Raw genomic sequence first — 20,832 nt, 5'->3', positions numbered from 1 at the left:
TTGTATCAGCGAGTTATCTGGAAATTAAAAAATTAAAATTTATTTATTCAATATTTATATAAAATATATCAATATTTATATAAAAAAGTCTAAAAAAAGCACAAAAAAACAGTTTTAATTAATTATCTCTAATTAATTAATTATTTCCAATTACAGAGATTTTCTAGTTTAAAGATTAAATATTTTTTATAAAATATAAAATTTTCTATATTTTTATTTTAATTTTTGCGCATGTGATTAGAGCGTGTAGATCTCTAACAATGTAGTTGAGGATTGTTTATTGCTTTCGAGATGAGGAAACACTAGACGAATATCCTTAAACTCGTTTTTTACGAGAAATAAAACTCAATCTTTGCCCAGTGACACAGATCTCCTTCAACAAACGCCACGGTAGAAGCTTTACGACTGTGCGAAAATGTTTGCGATTAAATATTGTTAGCGGGTTATTTGTCATGTAGTTGATGATCTCCCGCGACGTTCCGTAGAATGCTGATGTCCTCGAAAGACTCTCGTTTTCGACGTATTCTCGCAAAGTAAATAAAAAAATTTAAGTTGAAGTTCTTACCTATTTTTATATTTGGATGGAGGATACAGGTGAAGTTTAGTTTCTCAAATTAAAACAGTCGATTCTCTTTTTCAATAAGGAAATTGCGCTAAAGATACTACTCGAGCTTCTCGTAAATGATTTGTGCAAAAACATTTCTTCCGCGATCGTAAAAAAGAAATGTTAAAATCGCACACTGAAACGGAAAGGCAATGCATTACTATTTGCATTAATTCTTACTTTCGCATCACCGCAACTACAACTTTACCAATTAAGACTTTAAACCGCATAAGACAAGAACTATTTATTACATTTCTCAAATACAAACGGGGTTATTAATAATTGGCTATAAAGATTATTAAATGCTCATGCGATACGTGCAATCTCGCAAGCGATAAAGGCTCACGATTTAAGAAATTATTGCGCACTCTCGCAAAAAAAAAACTTCGAGTTATAGAAATATATTCAAGAAGAAAAATAATGATACTTGAACATATCTAAATGTACAAGTTAATTACGACAATATTAATAAATACGTTATTTTAAATTAAAATAATTACAATTTTATTTTAAAAAATGTTTCCTGAATTTCGGCTTAATTGCAAAATATTGCAGCACTTTTCCCAACTTATTTCTCCGAATGTATCAAAATAAATTTATAGCAGAACTTCATCGATCTTCAATGAGTAATCGAACGATTAATCAATTGCATGATACTGCCTCTTGCGGCACGCTGGGTTTCTTAATTGCACGGAGATTAATGAGAGGGCTTCTATCTTAACATTTTAAACGGTCGCGGCGTGTATCCATCTCATCGAGGTGTCGCGCCGAAATTTATCGCAATTCCTTTCCTGTTTCTCCTGCGCCGTTCTGTTACCGCCGGCGGTATGCCGGCAACGAAGCACGCGCGCACGCCACCGAAAAGAAAGAAAATCGTGAAAAACGAGCCGCCAAGCAGACGTCAAGCGGTCGGTCTTGACTTTTTCTTCTTAAGCAGGACGACAATTAGTTATGTGTCGAGAAAGCCGGAGACCTTCGTGAAGCCACGTAGTAAAGAAAAATTAGTTAGCCCGTTATTATCAACGTAATTGTGATTGTTGCTTCGTCGACGTCGTAATATGCTTGCATAGGCTGAGTAGGTCAATATAATCGAGGCCGTTAATGTGTGTGTTGTCGTATGCTTTCATCAGATAAAAATAAGATAAAACGACTAAAAATGCCTCATCGAGATTCATGCCGACTCGTTTCTCCTCGGATTCATTCGAATTTTTTTCTCAATGACGTGTTACGACTGCGCAGATCTCAGGGAAAAAACTGGGAAAGGACTTAAGGTCCGTTTATACATATCCGTACCGTATCCGTACCGTGTCCGTACCGTACCGGCAAGATTCGATATGAGTATTTACACATATCCGGCTCGCATCCGTGAATATTTTGAAACATCAGTCTTGAGACATACATCTGAACTGTGAACATGGCAGAGCTATCGATAAACGAATTAGCGGTAATAGCATTAATTTTAGACGACCGATATTTCAGATGTATGTCTCAAGACTGATGTTTCAAAATATTCACGGATGCGAGCCGGATATGTGTAAATACTCATATCGAATCTTGCCGGTACGGTACGGACACGGTACGGATACGGTACGGATATGTATAAACGGACCTTTATTCTTACGTGGACGAATTCTGTGGGAGATACATTTTTTTCTTTCGTCCACATAAAATGTGGATATTAAAGCTTATCGACTTGTTCCCACAAGCATTAAAGTTAGCTGAGATTTAATTAGGTTTTTTTTTTTTTTTTTTTTTTTTTAATTTTGTCTCTAAGAGAAAATAAAGAATCAATTAAGTTCTAATTAACTTCAAAATTTATGGAGTATTATCTTAAAAAGTGAGTATACGTATGAAAGTGTCTTCGTACCTTTTTCGATGCAAGATATTCCATGCCTCTGGCCACGCAGTATCCGAAAACCGTGAGATCCCTGGAAGTTAAGGCCGCGGAATCCTCGCTGAAGTTGTAAAAGTACTGCCTAGTACGGTGATCGCGCAGGTACGCGAGCAGCTTGCCGTACATGACGTACTCCAGTATAAGATAATGAGGCTCTGTAATCAGAGAAAATCACGCACTGTAGGTATCCTTTATATTTAATCATGGAACGGCGCATTGGAGCGTGCCGCATCTACGTTTCGTGCAAAAAGATCTCAATCAGCGAAGGATAACTCTTATTCATCAACTCTTATTCACAGATTCAAATGACTGACGGGATTTTTAGGAGGCGGTGAACGAAGTGGTATTATTCCCCGTAGACACGTATTCACTCGAGTGGCAGTTCGCTATTCACCAGGCACATTTCGCTGCGATTCAGCAAATTGAAAATATTATCGTACGTAAACAAAATGAAATTTCTCAATCGCGCTTTCCAAGACTCGGCGAATTTTTCCCGACTGTATCGACGTGAGTTTCGTTACAATCCCGGTAGAAATCGAAAGTTATAAATGTATTCGACGTGCTTGAGATGCGAATATAAACTTTTAATTTTCTTTCAATGTGTATAATTATATAATTATTTAATTATTTACTATTATATTAACACATCAAATATTAACATCAATACATTCTATGCTATTTAAGTGTGTGACAATATTCTGATATTTGAATAAATTATATAAAAATATTTTTGAGAATCAAATTTATTTACATTGTTAAATATTATTCGTCAATTAATTTGAAGTAAAAATTAAAATTAATACTAATATCATATTAATAAAATAGTACTTATTATAAAATTTATTTGATAATAATATAAAACATTGCTAGAATCATATCAGTTATATATAAAAAAAAACGTAAAAAATGGTGAAGATGTGAGAGAAATATTCAGAGCATTTGAAATTATTTAAGGACTTTGAAGAATCTTCGCTTGATTGTAACGTATGAAGCTACTTTTGTTGTGCGTTGCTATATATATTAATGTTAAAATGTACATTTTATTCATTTTTATGCCTTAGAATCTTATATTACTTGGTAGACCTAGAATTTTACTGTAACGCATTAAAATTTTATATATTTTAAAGAAATAAATGGTTTAGAATGTTCAAATGTATATTTTATTTAACTTTAGGCACTAGAATTTTATACTATAAAAATTAACAGGAAGCAATTTAACATTTTAGAATTCACATTCTCTTTACTGCGATGCATTAAAATCTTATATTTTAAATAAAGATATAATTTAGAATGTTAATCAACTGACATTATAAAAGTTAATTATTATAAAAAAATGTTTTAAGCTCTTCACGTCACTCTTCGAGTCACGGATCTGCGCCTCTGCCGATCGATATGGCACGCGCGCGATATAATAACTGTGATGAATGCAAAACTGTACAACTGCGTTCACGTTTCGTTTTTACATAAGTCATATTTCGCATATGTAATAATGTAGAAACGTGTTCGCGCAGCGATAAAAGCGAGAAAATAACAAAAGTGTGTATGTTCTCCGACGTGTTAGAAACATGTTAGAACACGAGATGTCCTTTCGGATTAGAATTTTTTTAATCTTCTGTCGTATGTAAATAATCTCGGGACGGCGAGTTGTAAACAAAATTGGGAACGCAATGGCATTGGAAATTTTTATACAACTTAATGATTTCTAACTCGTAAAGTGGTGTAGCGACGAGAGCGATTAATTCTATCGAATTCTAAAACACTTCGCCAGATAAGAACCCGTTAAACGAGGCGCGAAGTACCATCGTAAAGCGGAACGCGTACAAAATCGTGCCGTCGTCTCTCTTAAGCTTCCAGAGTATTATCTGCATGAAAAACTCGTGCCAAAAGAGAAGACGCCGCGTTTCTGGGCTCGATTTTAAAGAATGCCGCTTCTTAATGTCGCTCCTATTTCATACACGTCGCCGCGTTCGTGAAGGCAGATAAATAAGCCGAAACTCGATTAGGGACAAAGAGAAGAAACGGAGAGTGGCCAAATAAAAGAACTCTCTTTCTGCCGCGCGATTTATCGAACGGAGAGCGAATCTTTCAACGATAAAAAATTTGGCAACGCAATTGTAATCACATCTTCATCGAGTAATGAATGTGTTTATCACCTTAAAAATATTATTAGCTGAATTATATTTTTCCGGAAAAAAAAATCGATTCTTAATAAAATATTAAATTTTTAAAAGAAGTTAAAATATAAAAATTCGTTGAATTTGTAACATGGGTCACTCGGTTCTTCGACTGCTAATAATTTTCTTAGCGATCAAAGCGACTTGCTCAACGCGAGTTTTATTCTCCGAACGGTTCGAACGGTGATCGTAAAAACAGTTAAAAGACTTTCCTGTGACGGACGGAAAGAAATTTGGACGTGGCCGCAAACACAGGCGAGCCGAAATTTAAATGTCGTAAATCTCATGCGGTGGTCCGTCGTGTGGGTCGCCAGAGAAGAACTTTTCGCGTTCTATTGTGTGTTGCGGAGAGGACCCTTTAAAGCCCGCTCCCCGAGGAGGTGCGTCAGCGACGTCTGAAAGTTGCAGACACACCTCTGAAGATCTCGATTTTCTACGCCGCCACCATCTCGACCTTTACTGCGGTCACGATGACCGCAGTTTTATCATCGAGGAATGATGTTTGAGGATCCATCGAGAGAATTTTTTTCCTCGCTAGGTTTATCTCTCTCTCTCTCGGCAGATTGTCTCGCAAATGAGCGAGATTTCGGCGAATAAGCGTCGACGACTAGCTCTTACGCACGCATTCACGTTTGTTTTTAATGAAGGAAAATACTTAAACACACACGAAACTGATATCCTACTTGGTCATCAATGTTCTTTTAGTTCTTTCAGATTTTATTGAGAAGTTTTATTACTTTATTTACTTTGTTGAAGAAAGATTTCTAAAATGCAAAAATGCACGTGTAAGTTAGAGAAACTTGTTAAAAAAGAAATTACACATAGTTCTATTAAAATCGCTATAATCGGCTTAACTTTCTCAATCTCGGCGCATTTTAATTAGTACACGCAAATCATAATAGCGACTTAACTTCATTTATCGAAACAGATGAATAATAATGCTATTGAATTGTCGCACTTAAGTAAATTGATCACGCGACTGAATCACCACGTTGCTCGCTTTTTAATTTAGCTTTCTTTGTTCCGCGAACGGAATAATCGTCTCACGAGAATACCGATGACTTAATAGACGTATTGTGCCGTGAAGAAACGCGTCGCGGAGATGCGTATGGAAATTTATACGAACGATGAGAACGACGATATCGAGTAATGGTCTGTACTCCTTCACGGTCCATCCCGACACGTGTGAGATCGCCCGAGCGAACTTTTGATGTCTCTACCACAAATTTGTCTGCCACGAGAAATTTGCGCGCTAATCTACGCGCCACATCTTTTATTCATCAATTTTCTATTAAAAAAATTAATAAGAATTAAGAAACTACTGCAAAAAAAAATGTTTTAAATTAATTATCTATATTATTAAAATTTAAATTTCTAAATATCATAAAAGTAATATACATATATTTAAATAATTTTCTAAATAAAAATAAGAGATTAAGCATGATGATAACTTTCGGTAAATTTTAACGTTGCTTAAAAATAATTTCAGTATTTCTTGCTCAGAATTCTGTATATGCTTCTTATATACTTTTTTTAACATGCTCGAACGTGCGGGAAGCGAAATTAATTTCTCGCAATTTTTCGTAAGATCAATCTTCAGAAAGAGTAATTTACCGATGCAGTTATTCGCATGAAAATTATTTACCAATTCGTTGCGCACTTGCTTTCGATAATAAAATCCCGGCACATCAAAAACCTTCGATTATTCGGTCGGGCTTTATGGAAGCAGGATGTTGCGCCTTTTAATCAATCATGATGAAATTACCGAGAAATATACATCAATCTTTTTGTTTGCAAATTAATGCGATCATCGATATTTCTAAGCAATCTTACGAGATTTGCGAGGAAAAACGACTGCGTCGTGTCAATAAGAAAATTGATTCTGATTGAAAACTGTTAATAATTTGTTTATTCACATGTCGCACTTGTGTCCATAAAACCTAATGCCGAAGTGCCAGTACGAGAAAAACATTGGTAGATTGATTACACGGATTTAATTTGCAGCCGACAAGAGTTATGAAGTTAACTGTAGTTATCTATTACGTTGTACATAGATAATACAAATAAATCTTTCTGTGCAAAACAAAGCAATTCACACGTAATTATCACAATTACCATCTCATTTATCGTTTCAGTGAACACAATTATAAGACAAACGTTTTCAAAAACGGACCGTTTTCATGGAACTATCTTCTTACGCAGTGGTTTAAACATATACGAATCATTCAACAACAAGAAAACGCATCTCATACATGCAAATTGTGAATTTTCGACGTAAACATGCAGTTTAAAGAAACGATAAATTTTTTTCGTGACGTTTATAGCACGTCTTCGGCCTGTCTAAAAAATTGCAATTGATTAAATCAGACGCAAACGTGATCGAGATTGTTTTATTTCAGATTATTTAATTATATCGAAACGTGCCGTTTGCAAAAACTTAAATAATTCACTAGATCCCTAATTCGCCGTTCATCACATGAATTTCGATTGAATTGCAAGAATGACCAGCATCGTGAACGCATCGCGGCGGCGGCGGCGACGGCGTGCCGATTAAAGAAGTCACGTCCGACCGCGGTTCTATCTCTCCCTCTCTCCGGTGTGCAGGACTTGATTACTTAATTACCATATACCAGCGATCCGCGCATTCTACGAGTCGAAGTGTCGGCAGTTAAAACGCCATTAGTTTTTATAAAGTTTATGCTGTCAAGGCTCAAGCGCGAGTGGCAACACGCAAGGTCGAAGATAAGTGACGGTAATGAGAAAGATTCATCGAGTACAGTTGCGATTTGCGGCTGCAGGTGCAGCGCCGATTACCTCCTCGATGCAAATCGAGGTGGAGAACGCGCGCGGATGCGTTTCCGCGGGAAATTGCACGATGTGCGTGTCGCGCCGGTACGTGTCGGTACATGTCGATGCCATATGGTATATCTCTGTTCTCGGTTAATTATATCCCGTACGGACGAATGCGCTTCGTGCAATGGCAATCGAGGTGGAAGCAATACTTTGTAACGTTACAAAGTAATTTTACTTTAATTGAAAAATGTCGGTGTAATGATGGATATCACGTTTCGAATAATAATACTTGAAAAAAAAGTTGCTATTAGATTGTCAGTCGTTGCTTTTATTCTCATTTCGGATTAACTACAAATAAAGCTAAACGAATTTGTAAAAGCTAATTGAGATAAAATTAAATAGGCTACTAAATTAAATTGATTGAGCAATTATATTGTATTTTTTATTTCTTGAATATTAATTTATAAAAATTTTTATCTTTTATATCGTTTAAAGTTTATGTTACAAATAAATGTTGTCTGAAACTTACCTTCTTCGGTGCAGCAGCCCAAAAGTGTCACGACGTTCGGATGACTGCCCAATTGCTTCATGATTTCGAGCTCTCGATCCAAGTCTTCTTTTTCTCGATCGGAAGCGCCTTCCTTGACCGTTTTCACTGCTACTAACCGAGTCGTGCCTTGATGACCTGTCAAGTCGTCAGCTTCGGCCTTCCACACCTAATAATTCACAATCTCATTTTAAATGTTTACTAATATTTAAGATAGACTTTAGTCCTCTTCAAATTTTAACTTATATTTCTGATCTAATTTTAAAAAAACGTTTAAAATTTTTATCTTGAACGCAATAAATTTAAATAATACTAATCATCTATAAATGGTATCAATTTATCATTTTAAAAAATCAATATATAATTCTTGCGTTTATTTTGTATTATTAGCGATACTTATCGCCGTAATACACAATCATTCCGCGATGAGAAGAGATTGCACCAACTATTCGTTTCTATCATTGATTTATTAGAAAAGAATATCGCGATAGATAGATTATACGTTCCCCAAGTTTTCCCACAATCTATTTTACATAATCAATTCGATTATAGCAACATTATACTAACTACCCATTATCGTGTCTTATGAATATAACGGTTGAATCGCACATAGCGTAAGCCGCTATTAGACATGAATGCGCATGGAATTTTGCAAGCAAAATCACTTCAGCATAAAAACTGAGAGGAGAAGCCGCTGAATTCGTCGCGAAGATTATATTTCCGCGTGAATTTCAGGTATCTTATGAAATCCCGTCCGACAGTCGCAAATTACAGACTTATTTTTTTAGAAGAATGCCGCAGAAAATAATGCCTCCTCACCTGGCCGAAGTTTCCTTGCCCAAGGACTGTCTGTAATCTAAGCTTATCTCTAGGAAACTCCCATCTGGATTCCTGGGACGGCGGAGGCGGCGGCTTCTCAGCTTCGTGACACTGCGCAAAGAAACGAGACGAAAGTGTTAAGTTGCAGTTTGTCCAAGAATAGTAGCTAATTGATATATAGGGAAGTGAACGTCCGACGCGTTATTAGAATTCATTAGGCTCGTGTCTATTGCTGACGTAACATTTCCTCTACGCTAGAAAATGAACTTCCGAGATTTTCCATTGACGTATTCTCGTAATTTTCCTACGCGAATAATATGGTGCAACAATTTATTTGTTATATAATACCTAAGCTATATCTAAATACTTGGAAAAATTATTAAATGACACAGTCACAGTGGATGTTAATAATTTGTACAATAGATATTTATGGAAAATTAATTTCTTACCAAGTGTTGTATCCTCGGTAGCTTCGTGATCGCCTTTTCGATGGAGGTCTTGAAATCGCCGTTTTCGAGATTAAGAGCGTCCTTCCTGCAGCTTATCTCCGATGACGTGTCCGACTCTTCGAGCACCTGCATAAACAAATCAACGTCAAGCAAGTGCAATGCTGCATGCAGCACGCCGCACGCGCTCGTCAGGGAGTCGCGCAAATCGGTCGTCACTCCCGTTTAATTGGAAAACATAATGATAGTGAAGATGGATTTAGTTGCCTGAAGCATATTTCCACAAGTAATATTGCGAGAAAAATAAAATTTGATGTACGTGCTATGACCATGCAAAAATACGACATTGATTTTTTTATGGCGCGACGGCGATAAGATGTATGCAAATGACGTCCGAAAATAACGATCGAATGTACACAATTTTTGCAGACAAAATTAATAAAAAATAGAAAAAAATTTTGAATTTATTTTTTGTTCAGTATTAAAATAAAGGATCTCTTTTAATTGTTGGATAGTGATTGTCTCGATTAATATCAGAAATTGCAAATAGCTGACGCGAATACTGAACATTGTTCATTTAAATTATTATTGCTCGCTTCGTGACGCTATTCGTCGATATCGCTCGAGAATTATCGGAAGCATAACGCGTGTGATTACACGAGTCTGATTTATTACCAAGAAGCAAAATCGCTTCGAAAGCGCATTCGATACGAAACGAAATAAAACCCCGCGATGTTTTTACTGCTATATTTGCACGACGCAATATCATGCACAAGTTTCGAAGAAAAACACTTACAGCGAAGAATCGCTTGTGTTATATGAGAATCGTTGGCAAGCGGATCAGTTTGCCCGTCAACGTAAAATTTCAATCTCGAACACAGCGCCCGAATTTAGCGTCAGGCTGCGAGCGTATCCCGAAAGCGGGCCCGCCTATTTATTTGGCCCTTGTACCCGTCCCTCTTCCCTTCCTCCATTTGTATACTCCTTTTTTTTTTACCGTCCACGCGAACCTTTGTACCGCCATTCAGATTTATTTCCATGACTGTCGGGTTAAATTTAAATTTATGTTCGCGTTATTATTTATGAATGTCTCGGGCGTGAAAGAATTTCGCTTATGTCATTTCCGGAAATTTTGCAGCCTATACAGTTCTTTCCACTCTTGATCCTGACGCCAAAAGGTTATAAACACCAGTAAGATAAAAAAATCAATTTTTTTAATTTAAGAATATAATAATATTAACAGTTTTTTACAAAAAAAGTATGTAATTCTTTTAAATGTTATAAGAAAGAGAAAAATAAGACGTATAAAATATGAGCTCGCTAACAATACGCAAAATAAATTATAAATGTACGAAATGTAATTAATAATAAGTACATTCCGACACAGATATTCTCATTTTCCGACATGAGAAGATTTTCGTTCTTCGATGCTATCTTCTCGTCGGCGAAGAAAATTCCGCGGAAAAAGAATCATGAAAGACAATGAGTCGAACAATTTTCGTATTATCCAACGGCACATTTATTTTCTCATCACTCGGCGCACTCTGTCAATGATTCCTCGCTCAACGACATCATCGAGATCCCAAGATTATTCTGCATACAATGAACTTGTAGTAATTGCCGACCAGGGGGGAGAGTGTTAACTATTTCGTGAATCATCGCGGAGCCAGCCTTCGCGAAGAAATTACTCGATGACCGCGTTTGATATTTATTCACGATGTCACGGCCGTGATAATATAGCGTGGAATTTGTGAGAATATGCTTCGTTAATTGTAAACGCAACGATGTATTCGGTCAAATATATATCTTTATTAAATTTAATATATATATATATCTCGTTGCTCGTTACACGTATTTCTTACCGTGAATTAAAGTCAGCTTTAACAGCGCGGCCCTTTGAGATTGTACTTTACGATATCGGCTAATGACGACTAATGATCCATAACGATGGCGATTCAGCCGTCGTCAGCAACGGCGGTGTGCTGTCACGCTAATTATCAAAATGTTGGCGTAATTCTCATGTTCGGAGCCCGCGAGATAACGAATGCTGTCGGTTAATGACCGTATGATAAATGCGAGATGATAATCCTAGCCGTGCCAGTAACGGTATATAAGTACACTACTGTATGAACGCCGATTTGTGCCTCAGCACTCCGAGGTGCGTCAATTAAAAATGAAGTTACGCGCTGCACTTCTTCGTCGCTTTTCGGCTGTTTCTTTCGCTCGTTCGATAATTTCGACCGATTATTCGAGAGCAATTTTACTCTCTAATTAAATATTTCACGAGTTATATTGGAAGAAAATTCTTTAAAGAAATAAAACTGTTTTTCTGATTTATTTATAATCATCGATCAAAGAATTTCAATGTTTATTTATTAATCTTAATAAACTTGAATTTTTGTTCTTGAACCTTTTCTTTCAAACATCCCACTCAATTCGCATTCTCGGCTTTCGAAAAACGTTTGAGGAATGTGCGTTTTGCACATCGAAACCCTTCATTTAACAGCGAAATCAGATCGTGCCCGCGAGTTCTCGATTGCTATGCTAACTCCGAAAGAGAAAGACGAAATATCAAGCAGCGGCGCGAATCAGTCCAGAGCGCGGCGGCGGCGGCGGCGATTTGCGAATACTTTCTAATCCCGGTCTGAGTTAAAGTCGCTCGCTCGCGCGCGACCTGAAAACCTCGAACTCACCTTACGATTCCTAAGTATCAGTCTTCTGAGAATGAGCCCGACGCCGACGGCGATGGGAAAGACAACGAGAGTGGCCAGGATGTAGCTGACCACGGCAACCGTTTCCTGGGTGGCAATCACGTCACCGTCGTGCCGCTTCGATATCACCTCACTGATGTTCATCGACTCCCGCGGGCTCACCGCGACGGGCCCGTCGGCCTCGAAGAAAGTCCTGTTGAGCCCGCCGGGGTGGTACATTGTGCCGTTGTATTCCGGCGGGATCGAGTAGTGATAAGCGGGCCTGTACCTCGTTCTGTTGGCGGCGGGCGCAAAGGAGGATCCTTTGGACACCGGAGAGGCAGTGGTGTCCTGAGAGTTGCGATTTTCCTCGTGTTTATCCTTCCGGGAACTCGGTGTCGCGGTAGGTTCCTTGACTTTGAGAATAGGAACGGTGGTCGATGCACTCGCGCCGATTTCCGTCGGGCTGGTGATTGTTACTGGCGGCTCAGGCGTCTTCTCCGTTGTCGTCGTTGTTGTCGCCGTTGTCACAGGAGTCTCTTCGTTCCGCGACTCAGTTTCCACCGGAAGCACCACCCGCGGTTGTTCCGTGCCGCGGGCGAACCCGTCCATCGGCCCGCTACCGTTGAAAATATCCGACGTGTTGTACAGATGCATGATCGGCAGCACGTCGTCCTTGTCCTTCGATTTGTCTGACAAATTACGAGCTCGGACTTCCGGCGATCTTTCGCCGGATACGCGTTTTCCGTTCTCCATTACCGTAGACGTCGACAAAGTGGGCATTTCCGGTTTTCTGTTCAAGGTACCGTTCGAAAGACGAGTGTTATTCTGTATCGGTGGAATCGTCGTCGTCGTCGTCGTCGTCGTCGTCGTCGTTGTCGTCGCATCCTTAGCTCGGTACCTCTTTTGGATCTCTGAGGGATCCAGATTACTCACTTCTGGCGCCTTCGCGGCGTCCGACGGCCTCGAAGTGAAAGTTTCCGGAGCGACGGCAGCTTTTTCCACTTCTGTCAATATTCGAGGCGTGACCGGGAAAACTGGCGCCGGCGGTGTCGGCGTTGGCGTCGTCGTTGTCGTCGTTGTTGTTGTCGTAATTGTCGTCGCGACTGTTTCGTCGACCCGCTCGGTCACTGTCACGGTCGTCGCGACGACGCTATCTGCCGTCGCATTCGCGTCACTCGTTTTGCCCGACATCACGAGACCTTGAGCATCTTCAGCATCGCCTTCAATATTGTCCCAATCGTTCACACTCGGCGCGGTAATCATCTTTTCCGCAAGAACGTCGGACTTCTCCGCGTCGGTTGTCATCGCCGCATCGACGGCAATCGACGGATCGGTCGCGTCTATCGTCTCGTCGATCGCGCTCGAATTTCGATTCAAATTCCCCATGACGTTGGTCTCCGACGGACTGCTGTCACCCGGCACTTCGTTCACCCCGCTGGCACGCGCGACTTCCCGAAGAGAACCGATGCTCGGCACTTCATCGTCGTCCACGCCTTTCCCGCGTCTCGCGACCGTCCCGTTCGATGATCGATCGTTCGCTACTAATTTGTCCTTAGCACCGTCGACTTTCTCTCGATCGCCGGACTTCACCCTCCTGCTATTAGAATTGGAAGACGACAGCCCGCTATGAGAAGCCAGCACCCTGCGACGTTTATTCGTCGCCAGAGACGAGGGTTCGTCGTTGACGTTTGATCTCTGATTCAGCACCGCGCTCGCGCTCTTCCTGAGGAACCTGCGATCGTCAGCACCCTCCTGCTCGCTGGTCTGCGATTTCGTGTGGTTCCACCTGACCGATCCCCTGCTTCCGGTCTCCGGCAATTTGACGGACCTCGTCGGCAAAGTAGCGTTATCGTCTTCCGCTGTCGCGGTCGGCTGCGGTGTGGACCAGGTCGCGATCGGCCGTTGGCTGGTCGCGCGTTGTTGCTGCTGCTGCTGCTGCGGGACGACTTTCCTCGGTCGTTCCCCCACCAGGCCGCCGACAACAGCACTGGACGACGTTCCAGCAGCTGCGGCTGGCTCGACGGTCGCGCCGGCACTGAGTCCCGCCGACGCTCGCGCCGGCTCTATACTGGCACGAGGAAGCAGAAGAGGAGAAGACTGCGGCGGCGGCGGCGGTCGCTCCTGCTGCTGCTGCCGCGACGGTCCAACGCTCGTTATCTCGGCACCGCTACCAGCAGCACCATCTCCTCTTCCTCCTCCTCCTCCTCCTCCACCTCCTCCTCCTCCTCCTCGCCCTTCCTCGTCGCTTAACCCAGGTCCGGTGTAGTTGCGCAACAATCGCGTCACGTTCGTTATCGTGTAAGCGTACACGTGTTGCTGCGGATGCTGCTGTTGCTGTTGCGGCGGCGGCTGCTGCTGCTGTTGATCCGAGTCAACGGCGGCAACAGGTACGGATGGCTCCTTCGTCGCCGATGACGACGCTGCCGACAGCGGCAGTGATTTCGGGGCGACATCGTCGCCGGCTGACACGCGAACCGGTCGATCCGCGACAGGATCTTCGACCGGCTGCTGCTTAACGGTATTCCGATGCGTCCGCTCGTTCTCAATCGCGAAGCTCGCGAGACTGTCGTCCGGCACCACGATTCGCAGCGTCGACGACTCCGCCGCCCGCGACGTCTCGACGCTCTCGCGAGACTTGGATTTCGGCGACGTCGAAGTTGTCTTCTCGACAGCCGTTAGCATGCCCTCCGTTTCTTCCGCCTTCTTCGCTTCCGCCTTCACTGTGGTGACCTCCTTCTCGTCGTCTTTCTCGAAATCGTTTGTTTTTAGATTTTCGGCGACCCCGTTTGAGGCTGCGACGGTCTCGTTCGTGAATTTCACGCTGATTTCACTCTCCGCAACGCTCGTTTCAGCCTCGTCATCGCGCTGCCGCGGTATCTGGGTCGTTGTGCCCGCTTCGACGACGTGGGTAGCGGTTCCTCCCTCTCGCGTCTTGGTATCCGCGTGAGCGGACGGGTCGTCACGGCGGAATTTGTCGTCCACCGCGTTCATCTCGCTGCCGCTGCCGACCAGGCTCGACTCGTTGCCCGGAATGATGTTGGACACGACGTCCGCTGTAGGTCGCGACTTCCGGGAGTACAGACCGCTACCCGAGCTCCTGAACGTGTTCTTGATCCTCAACACTTGATTCTTCTCGACCGTCCGGCGTTCCAGCGCAATGTTCATCTCGTCGTTCACGATCTCCTCCATCGGCGCGGCTATCGTCGCGCTGAATCGCTTCGTGGAATATCTCCTGCGCGAGGAAGTCGGCACCGTCGATGTCGTTTCTACGGAATTGTTGTTGCTGCCGCTGCTGGTGACGTTCTGCGCATCCGGCTGGAGCTTCTGGCCGAAGTATAAGAACTGCGACATATCCTCCACCGGAATGTTGCTCTCCACCGGCCGGAAATGATTGTACAACGACTCCGGCATCGAGACGGTGTTCTTCTTGCGCGTTTCCGCGTCCCCCGATTTTTGATTCGTAGACATAGTTAGTATTGGAGCGATCAAAGACGAGGACATAGAAGAGAAACTTTCGTACTTCTCCGACGTCGACGGAGTTTCTTCCTTAGGCGACTTTGGAGTTTGCAGTTTGATCTCTAATTCCGTCGAATCGAGGTCGATCGATGCGACTTTTTCGACAGATTTCCTCGACGATTGCGAAGTTTCTTCTTTTATTAACGATTCCGTTCGCGCACTAGTGACATAAATGTTGTGCCTGGTCTCTTGGCTCTCAAGAATGTCCAGAGGATCTTTCGAGGTGGTGTCACCAGGTCGCGGCGTACGACTCGAAAGAAGCCGAGGTGGATCGTGCGAACGTTGGCTCAGGATCTGTCGCCTCCTGGCAGCGAGGATGTTGCGTAGCATCTGCTCACGTTTGGCTTTCGATGATGGAGATTCTGTCTGCAGAGATTTCCGTCCTTGACGATGATCTGCGGCCGATGCATCTGCAAACAAAAATGAAATCGTTGACAGATATCTGACGTTGTTAACAACTTTAATTGCTTGGAACAAATTTATTAAAAATATAATAAATATTAATATAAGTAAGTACAAATTGTTGAATTTTATTTTGATTTATCTTGATTGATACTTCGCAAAAGAGCATTTTATAAAATCAAAATTTACAAACGGGACAATTAATATTTATTCCGTCCAAAAATTTTTAATTAAAAATATTTATCCTAATTAAAAGTTTCAAGGGGAATAATTATTTATTCCATTCAAAAATTTTGAATTTAAAATAATTATCTTAAAATTGTCACGCGAAATAATTATTTATTCTGTTTCTGTTAAGAAAACATTCTTCTTTTGCGATTTGCGTGCGTGCGTTATTGTTGATGGTATGTTTTTATAGTTTGTATTTGTACACATGAAGGCCAAAACCAATGAGCCGAAACGTATGTACACATATGTGAATATATAGTAGAAATTCAAACAATCAAATTCAGCTCGGGTTCTTAATAACTTTCTTTTGCTTTGATTTTTGTAATTTAATAATTATTTATCCCATTTGAAAATTTTAAATTTAAAATATTTATCGAAAAATTATTTTTAATATTTGAAACTAAAATAAAAATTTTATATAAATAATTAGACGGAGAAAATTTTATATCAAAAATTACTATGTACGGCATTAATCGCGGACCGAAAATTTTTACTATGTTTCACGTGAAAAACATAGTAAAAATTTTTATAATTCCTTCATAGTCCGCGGCTACTACCGTACATAATAATTTTTTATATAAAATTTTCTCCGTGTACAATTAGTTTTTATACGTCGTTTGTGATAATTGTACTTTACTATTACCGTCACGGTACATGTTGTTAGATTAAAAAAATACGTCTTAGCAAAGTATAAATAATGCGCAGTTTCTAAATGCTAATTGAATATGGAACAATGACACCGCGCGTAATACGCTCAATTATAGTTCCGGTTCGTTCCGGCACAGTTCCAACGACGGAATTTTCTACAAACGAATTAATGCGAATCGCCGTTCGCAACCATCATTCATCATAGCGCCACGGTGAAAACCGGAAGAAGATAAGCCTTCTCCCTTTGCGCCGGACAACACAAACGCAATTAAGTTTACAATTATATTCACGGCGCGTGCGACGTGCGAAACAAAAAAAATTCTCGCGGAGAGGAGCTCTTTGTGTAACGGTGCTCTTCAAGATCGCGGATGGCCGAGTGGGTTTGGGATACGAGAGGTCCGGATTACCGTTACCTTTCACGGTGCCCCACCAAGCGTTCCAGCAATAATCGACCGTCACGATTGTAAAAAAAAAAAAAGAAAAAAAAACGATCTGAACCACGAATTCATCTCGCTCAAATTCATTCAAGAATCGAAATATCGCGCTACACCAACTTAAACTTGTTACAAACATTCCAATGTTAAAACATGTAATGTTATTTTTCAATATTAGAATAATTAAAATTTTGACAAAAATTACTTATTTTTTGCCACGAATTCCTTATAAACTAAAAGTAATAAAAAAAATGTTAATGCAGTTATACATCCGCAACATTCTTCCTTTGAGCAGCTCAGTACTCGCGCGAATTTTTCTCTTACCGCGCTTACACTCAAAGATTCCTCTTCGTGGTTTTCTCATGGCAAAATAACGCTCGCCGACATGCCTATCGTGCAGATAATGGGCGCTGCGCGTTTCGCTTTGCTTCGAAAATTCGTTCGTACTGCAAAATGCCGAAGAACGCGCGCTATAATCTCTACGTACAAGCATATTCCGCTGGTGGATCATTAAGAGCTCGCGCGCAAGAGTTGAGAAGACGATGCCGCGCGAATCACGAATTTATCCTCTCATTGTCCACGCAAGCGGGCCCGACGCCCGAAGCGAGCCCCCTCGAATCGGCAAAAACTCGATACGGCTGTAACGAGTTGAATTTACAGCGACGTAAAAGTCGAAGTTGTTAGCTCGTTAAAGCGGTTAAATGCGCTATTTTGTGACGGCGTGAATTTCCGAATGATTCTAATGCCCTGCGAAGAGGCACCGTAGATTCGGTGTTTACCATGAGATACGATGACTACTATGCCATCTCAGTTTTCACGATTCTTGCCTAACGACGCGTTATTCTACGTTATAACGTATTCTATGGCTTCGGAAAAGAATCGAAATTATAAACTTGAAGCTCAACTATGCGAGCTTCGGCGGTCTAGAACTATATAAGGATTTACAGATATTTATGACCAAGCTTAATGTAAAGATATTATTACAATGTCTCGGATAATAGAGAAATCTCGAAAAGAAGAATATCACAGAAAAGAAGAAGTGACTCTTAAAATAGGTATTTAAATAAAAATATGTAAGTATGTTTTATAATACTGCGTATTGAAATGAAGATTCTTGCAGAAATGCCGTTCAACTTCTTATCAAAAGCTGTGAGTATTCTGTCATATATATATATAGCAATCCAAGACACTGCTCAGACTCCAAACGAGATGCATTTCGACCAAGCAGATACTCCAAACGTGCAAATCGTGTCGTGAAACCCGCCCCGCTTATAAATATACACGAGCGTCTCGACAAAACTGAGCTCTGAATAATGCAGTATACTTTAATCTCGCTCGAAATCGCGAGAATTGTTGTCTAACTTTCTTGTCCTGCGCGAAATTTTCAAATTTCTAGAGAACGTAAGGTAGGGAATGCAAAAACGAAAAAAAAGAGAAAAAAAAACAATAAATATTAATTTTTATTACTGTTATATTAAAATTTCAATCTTTTTTTCCAATATTTAATGATTCTTAAAAAATCTAATTTAATTCAGCACCAATTTTCCGACCAATAAATAAAAACATAATTACGTTTCAGTACCAATTTAAATTAGACAGTCGCAAAAATTACGACATGCATCATAAAGGCGAGAGTAAGATGGATAGAAAGACAAGGCACGGTCGCGATGTAGGCGCGCGTCCGCGAATTATCGTCGCGAACGTGACCGCATCGTAATATTTTATGTGGACACGTGTACGGGGAAGGTCAGTGCTGCTTCTGTTCTTGTTCCGTGGGTTTCTGGCCTCGGGTCTTGACGGCCGCTGGCTGGCTGCCCGAGTGAACTACAATGCGGACACGTGAGATGACTGCGAGATGTGTCACGGGTTTGGAGACCGCGAGAGCACGGCTCCAGATTCGACGTGAGATGCGTGGGTCCGGACCGTTTCACTGTCCCACTTTTGGTGTAAGATACAGTTTGGTTCTTTCTCTTTTTTTTTCGTTTATTTTTTTATTATTCGTTTTGTTATTCGCGGCGAGCGCGTTCACCGTGCATGCGCTTTTAATAGCTTCCACGTAATATATCTCACGCCAACGATGCTCTTTGAAAAGGGGTAATTGTTACACTCAGACAATACCGAAGCTTCGATTGCGAAAGCGATAAAATATTAGTAACTGTGTAGCAATTGACGTATTCGCCACAGAGAGAGAAAGAGAGAGAGCCGTACGCTTTATTTTCTTATATTCATAATGTTTCTTAGAACGGCGTATTTTATAACTGAGTCATCATAACTTGTAGAGAATGTTTCACGCGATTTTTTTCATTAATTTATTAAACATGTTTTCACTATAAACATCGTAGATTAAAATTCTGCATTAAGTAAAATTTATTTAAAATTAACCGAAGATCAATACTTCATTATTTATCGACAACTTTCAAACTTAATTTAAAAGACTTTAAACGTTTCAATTCGTTTGTAACAAGTGTAATTATCGTTTTGAGTTCAAGTTATACAAGAATTGCACACCGTATGGCCCTGAATGTTATGCTATTCAACACATTATCAATAGGCGTTACAGATGTTTATTATTACTTCTCGCTTATTACGCCTGTTGATTGGCAAAAATACCGTTACGCACGCTGAGCGCGTAATAAAACTGACAATTTAAGTCTTAATAAGCGCGTCGCGCAGAAATTGCAGGCGAGGCCGCGACGGGCAGCGAGTCTCCAGATGCAGCCTCGTTAGCGTTAGGGAGTAAGGTTGGCAGTTGCGGCTTAAAGTGTTATAATGCCTGCAATGTGACAGTCCATATGGTAAATATGTCTCTATTACCGGTGCTATTATGTAACATTAAGCACGATGCGCCCGTTCTAAGATACTCTATAATATTGCCGCGCGACGCGCCGTTTCTCCACCCGCTTTCGAAACATAATGCCACTTGCCTAAGCGTGACACACACCGATAAATATTTCATGCCTGTAATCAGCCTTACACACGCGTGCAAGCGATGCGATTCGTAGAAACTGTGTGTATTTAGAGACACGTAAGAAAATCGCGCATAATCGATAGCATATTATCCAAGTTGTTTTTCTTCATTCAACGTGAGATTATTTTTCTTTCAAATTTGATAAAAATATTAATTTGTGTAACAATTTTTTATGTACTTTAATAATGTTGCTCTATATTTGTCTATATTTTCGTCGATAAGCAAATAATTGTCAACTAAATGTTCAAAAATTTTTAAATAGATCCTATATTTTTATTTCACATATTTATCACAAATTATAATAGTAATTATTCTTTTGGAATGTCTTTAAAAAATTTCTCCGTAATCCCAAGAAATATTTAAGGCGGTATTTTATTCCTTACATTTATAGAAGCGTACGAGGAACGGTCGAGACGGTCTTAATGTTAGCTCTCTTCGAGAAGCGATTCCCCAATGAGAACTGCTCTCTGAGCCCTCGCAATTTATATGTCTCGTTTCGAAGAGGTCGCTTTGTTGACCGGATTTTTAAGGTCGCGCTAGTCCCTCGTTGAAGATAGTCCTCCGGGCTGCTTTATATCTATGAATATTATCTGCGGCTTTATTCACGGAGCCTTGGCCCCGGCGATGATCTCGATGTCACGAGGACTCGCGCAATGGCTCAATATT

The 20,832-nt window shown here is 40.7% G+C and overlaps 1 protein-coding gene across 1 annotated transcript in view; it reads right to left on the bottom strand.

The window, feature by feature from the left end:
• LOC105675641 (uncharacterized) overlaps window positions 1–20,832 on the bottom strand; it is a 237,926-nt gene that overhangs the window by 4,222 nt on the left and 212,872 nt on the right. The window contains exons 2-6 of the mRNA XM_067347814.1: window positions 11,971–15,896; window positions 9,281–9,406; window positions 8,832–8,942; window positions 7,995–8,181; window positions 2,472–2,653 (exon numbers count right to left, since the gene is read on the bottom strand). Coding sequence (XP_067203915.1) covers window positions 2,472–2,653; window positions 7,995–8,181; window positions 8,832–8,942; window positions 9,281–9,406; window positions 11,971–15,896 — 4,532 coding nt within the window. The remainder of the gene's footprint in view (window positions 1–2,471; window positions 2,654–7,994; window positions 8,182–8,831; window positions 8,943–9,280; window positions 9,407–11,970; window positions 15,897–20,832) is intronic.

The sequence above is a fragment of the Linepithema humile genome, chromosome 1 (genome assembly GCF_040581485.1).
Source record: "Linepithema humile isolate Giens D197 chromosome 1, Lhum_UNIL_v1.0, whole genome shotgun sequence".
NCBI lineage: Eukaryota > Metazoa > Arthropoda > Insecta > Hymenoptera > Formicidae > Linepithema > Linepithema humile.
Note: the sequence above shows the minus strand (reverse complement) of the source record. Positions and strands in the feature narration are given on the sequence as shown.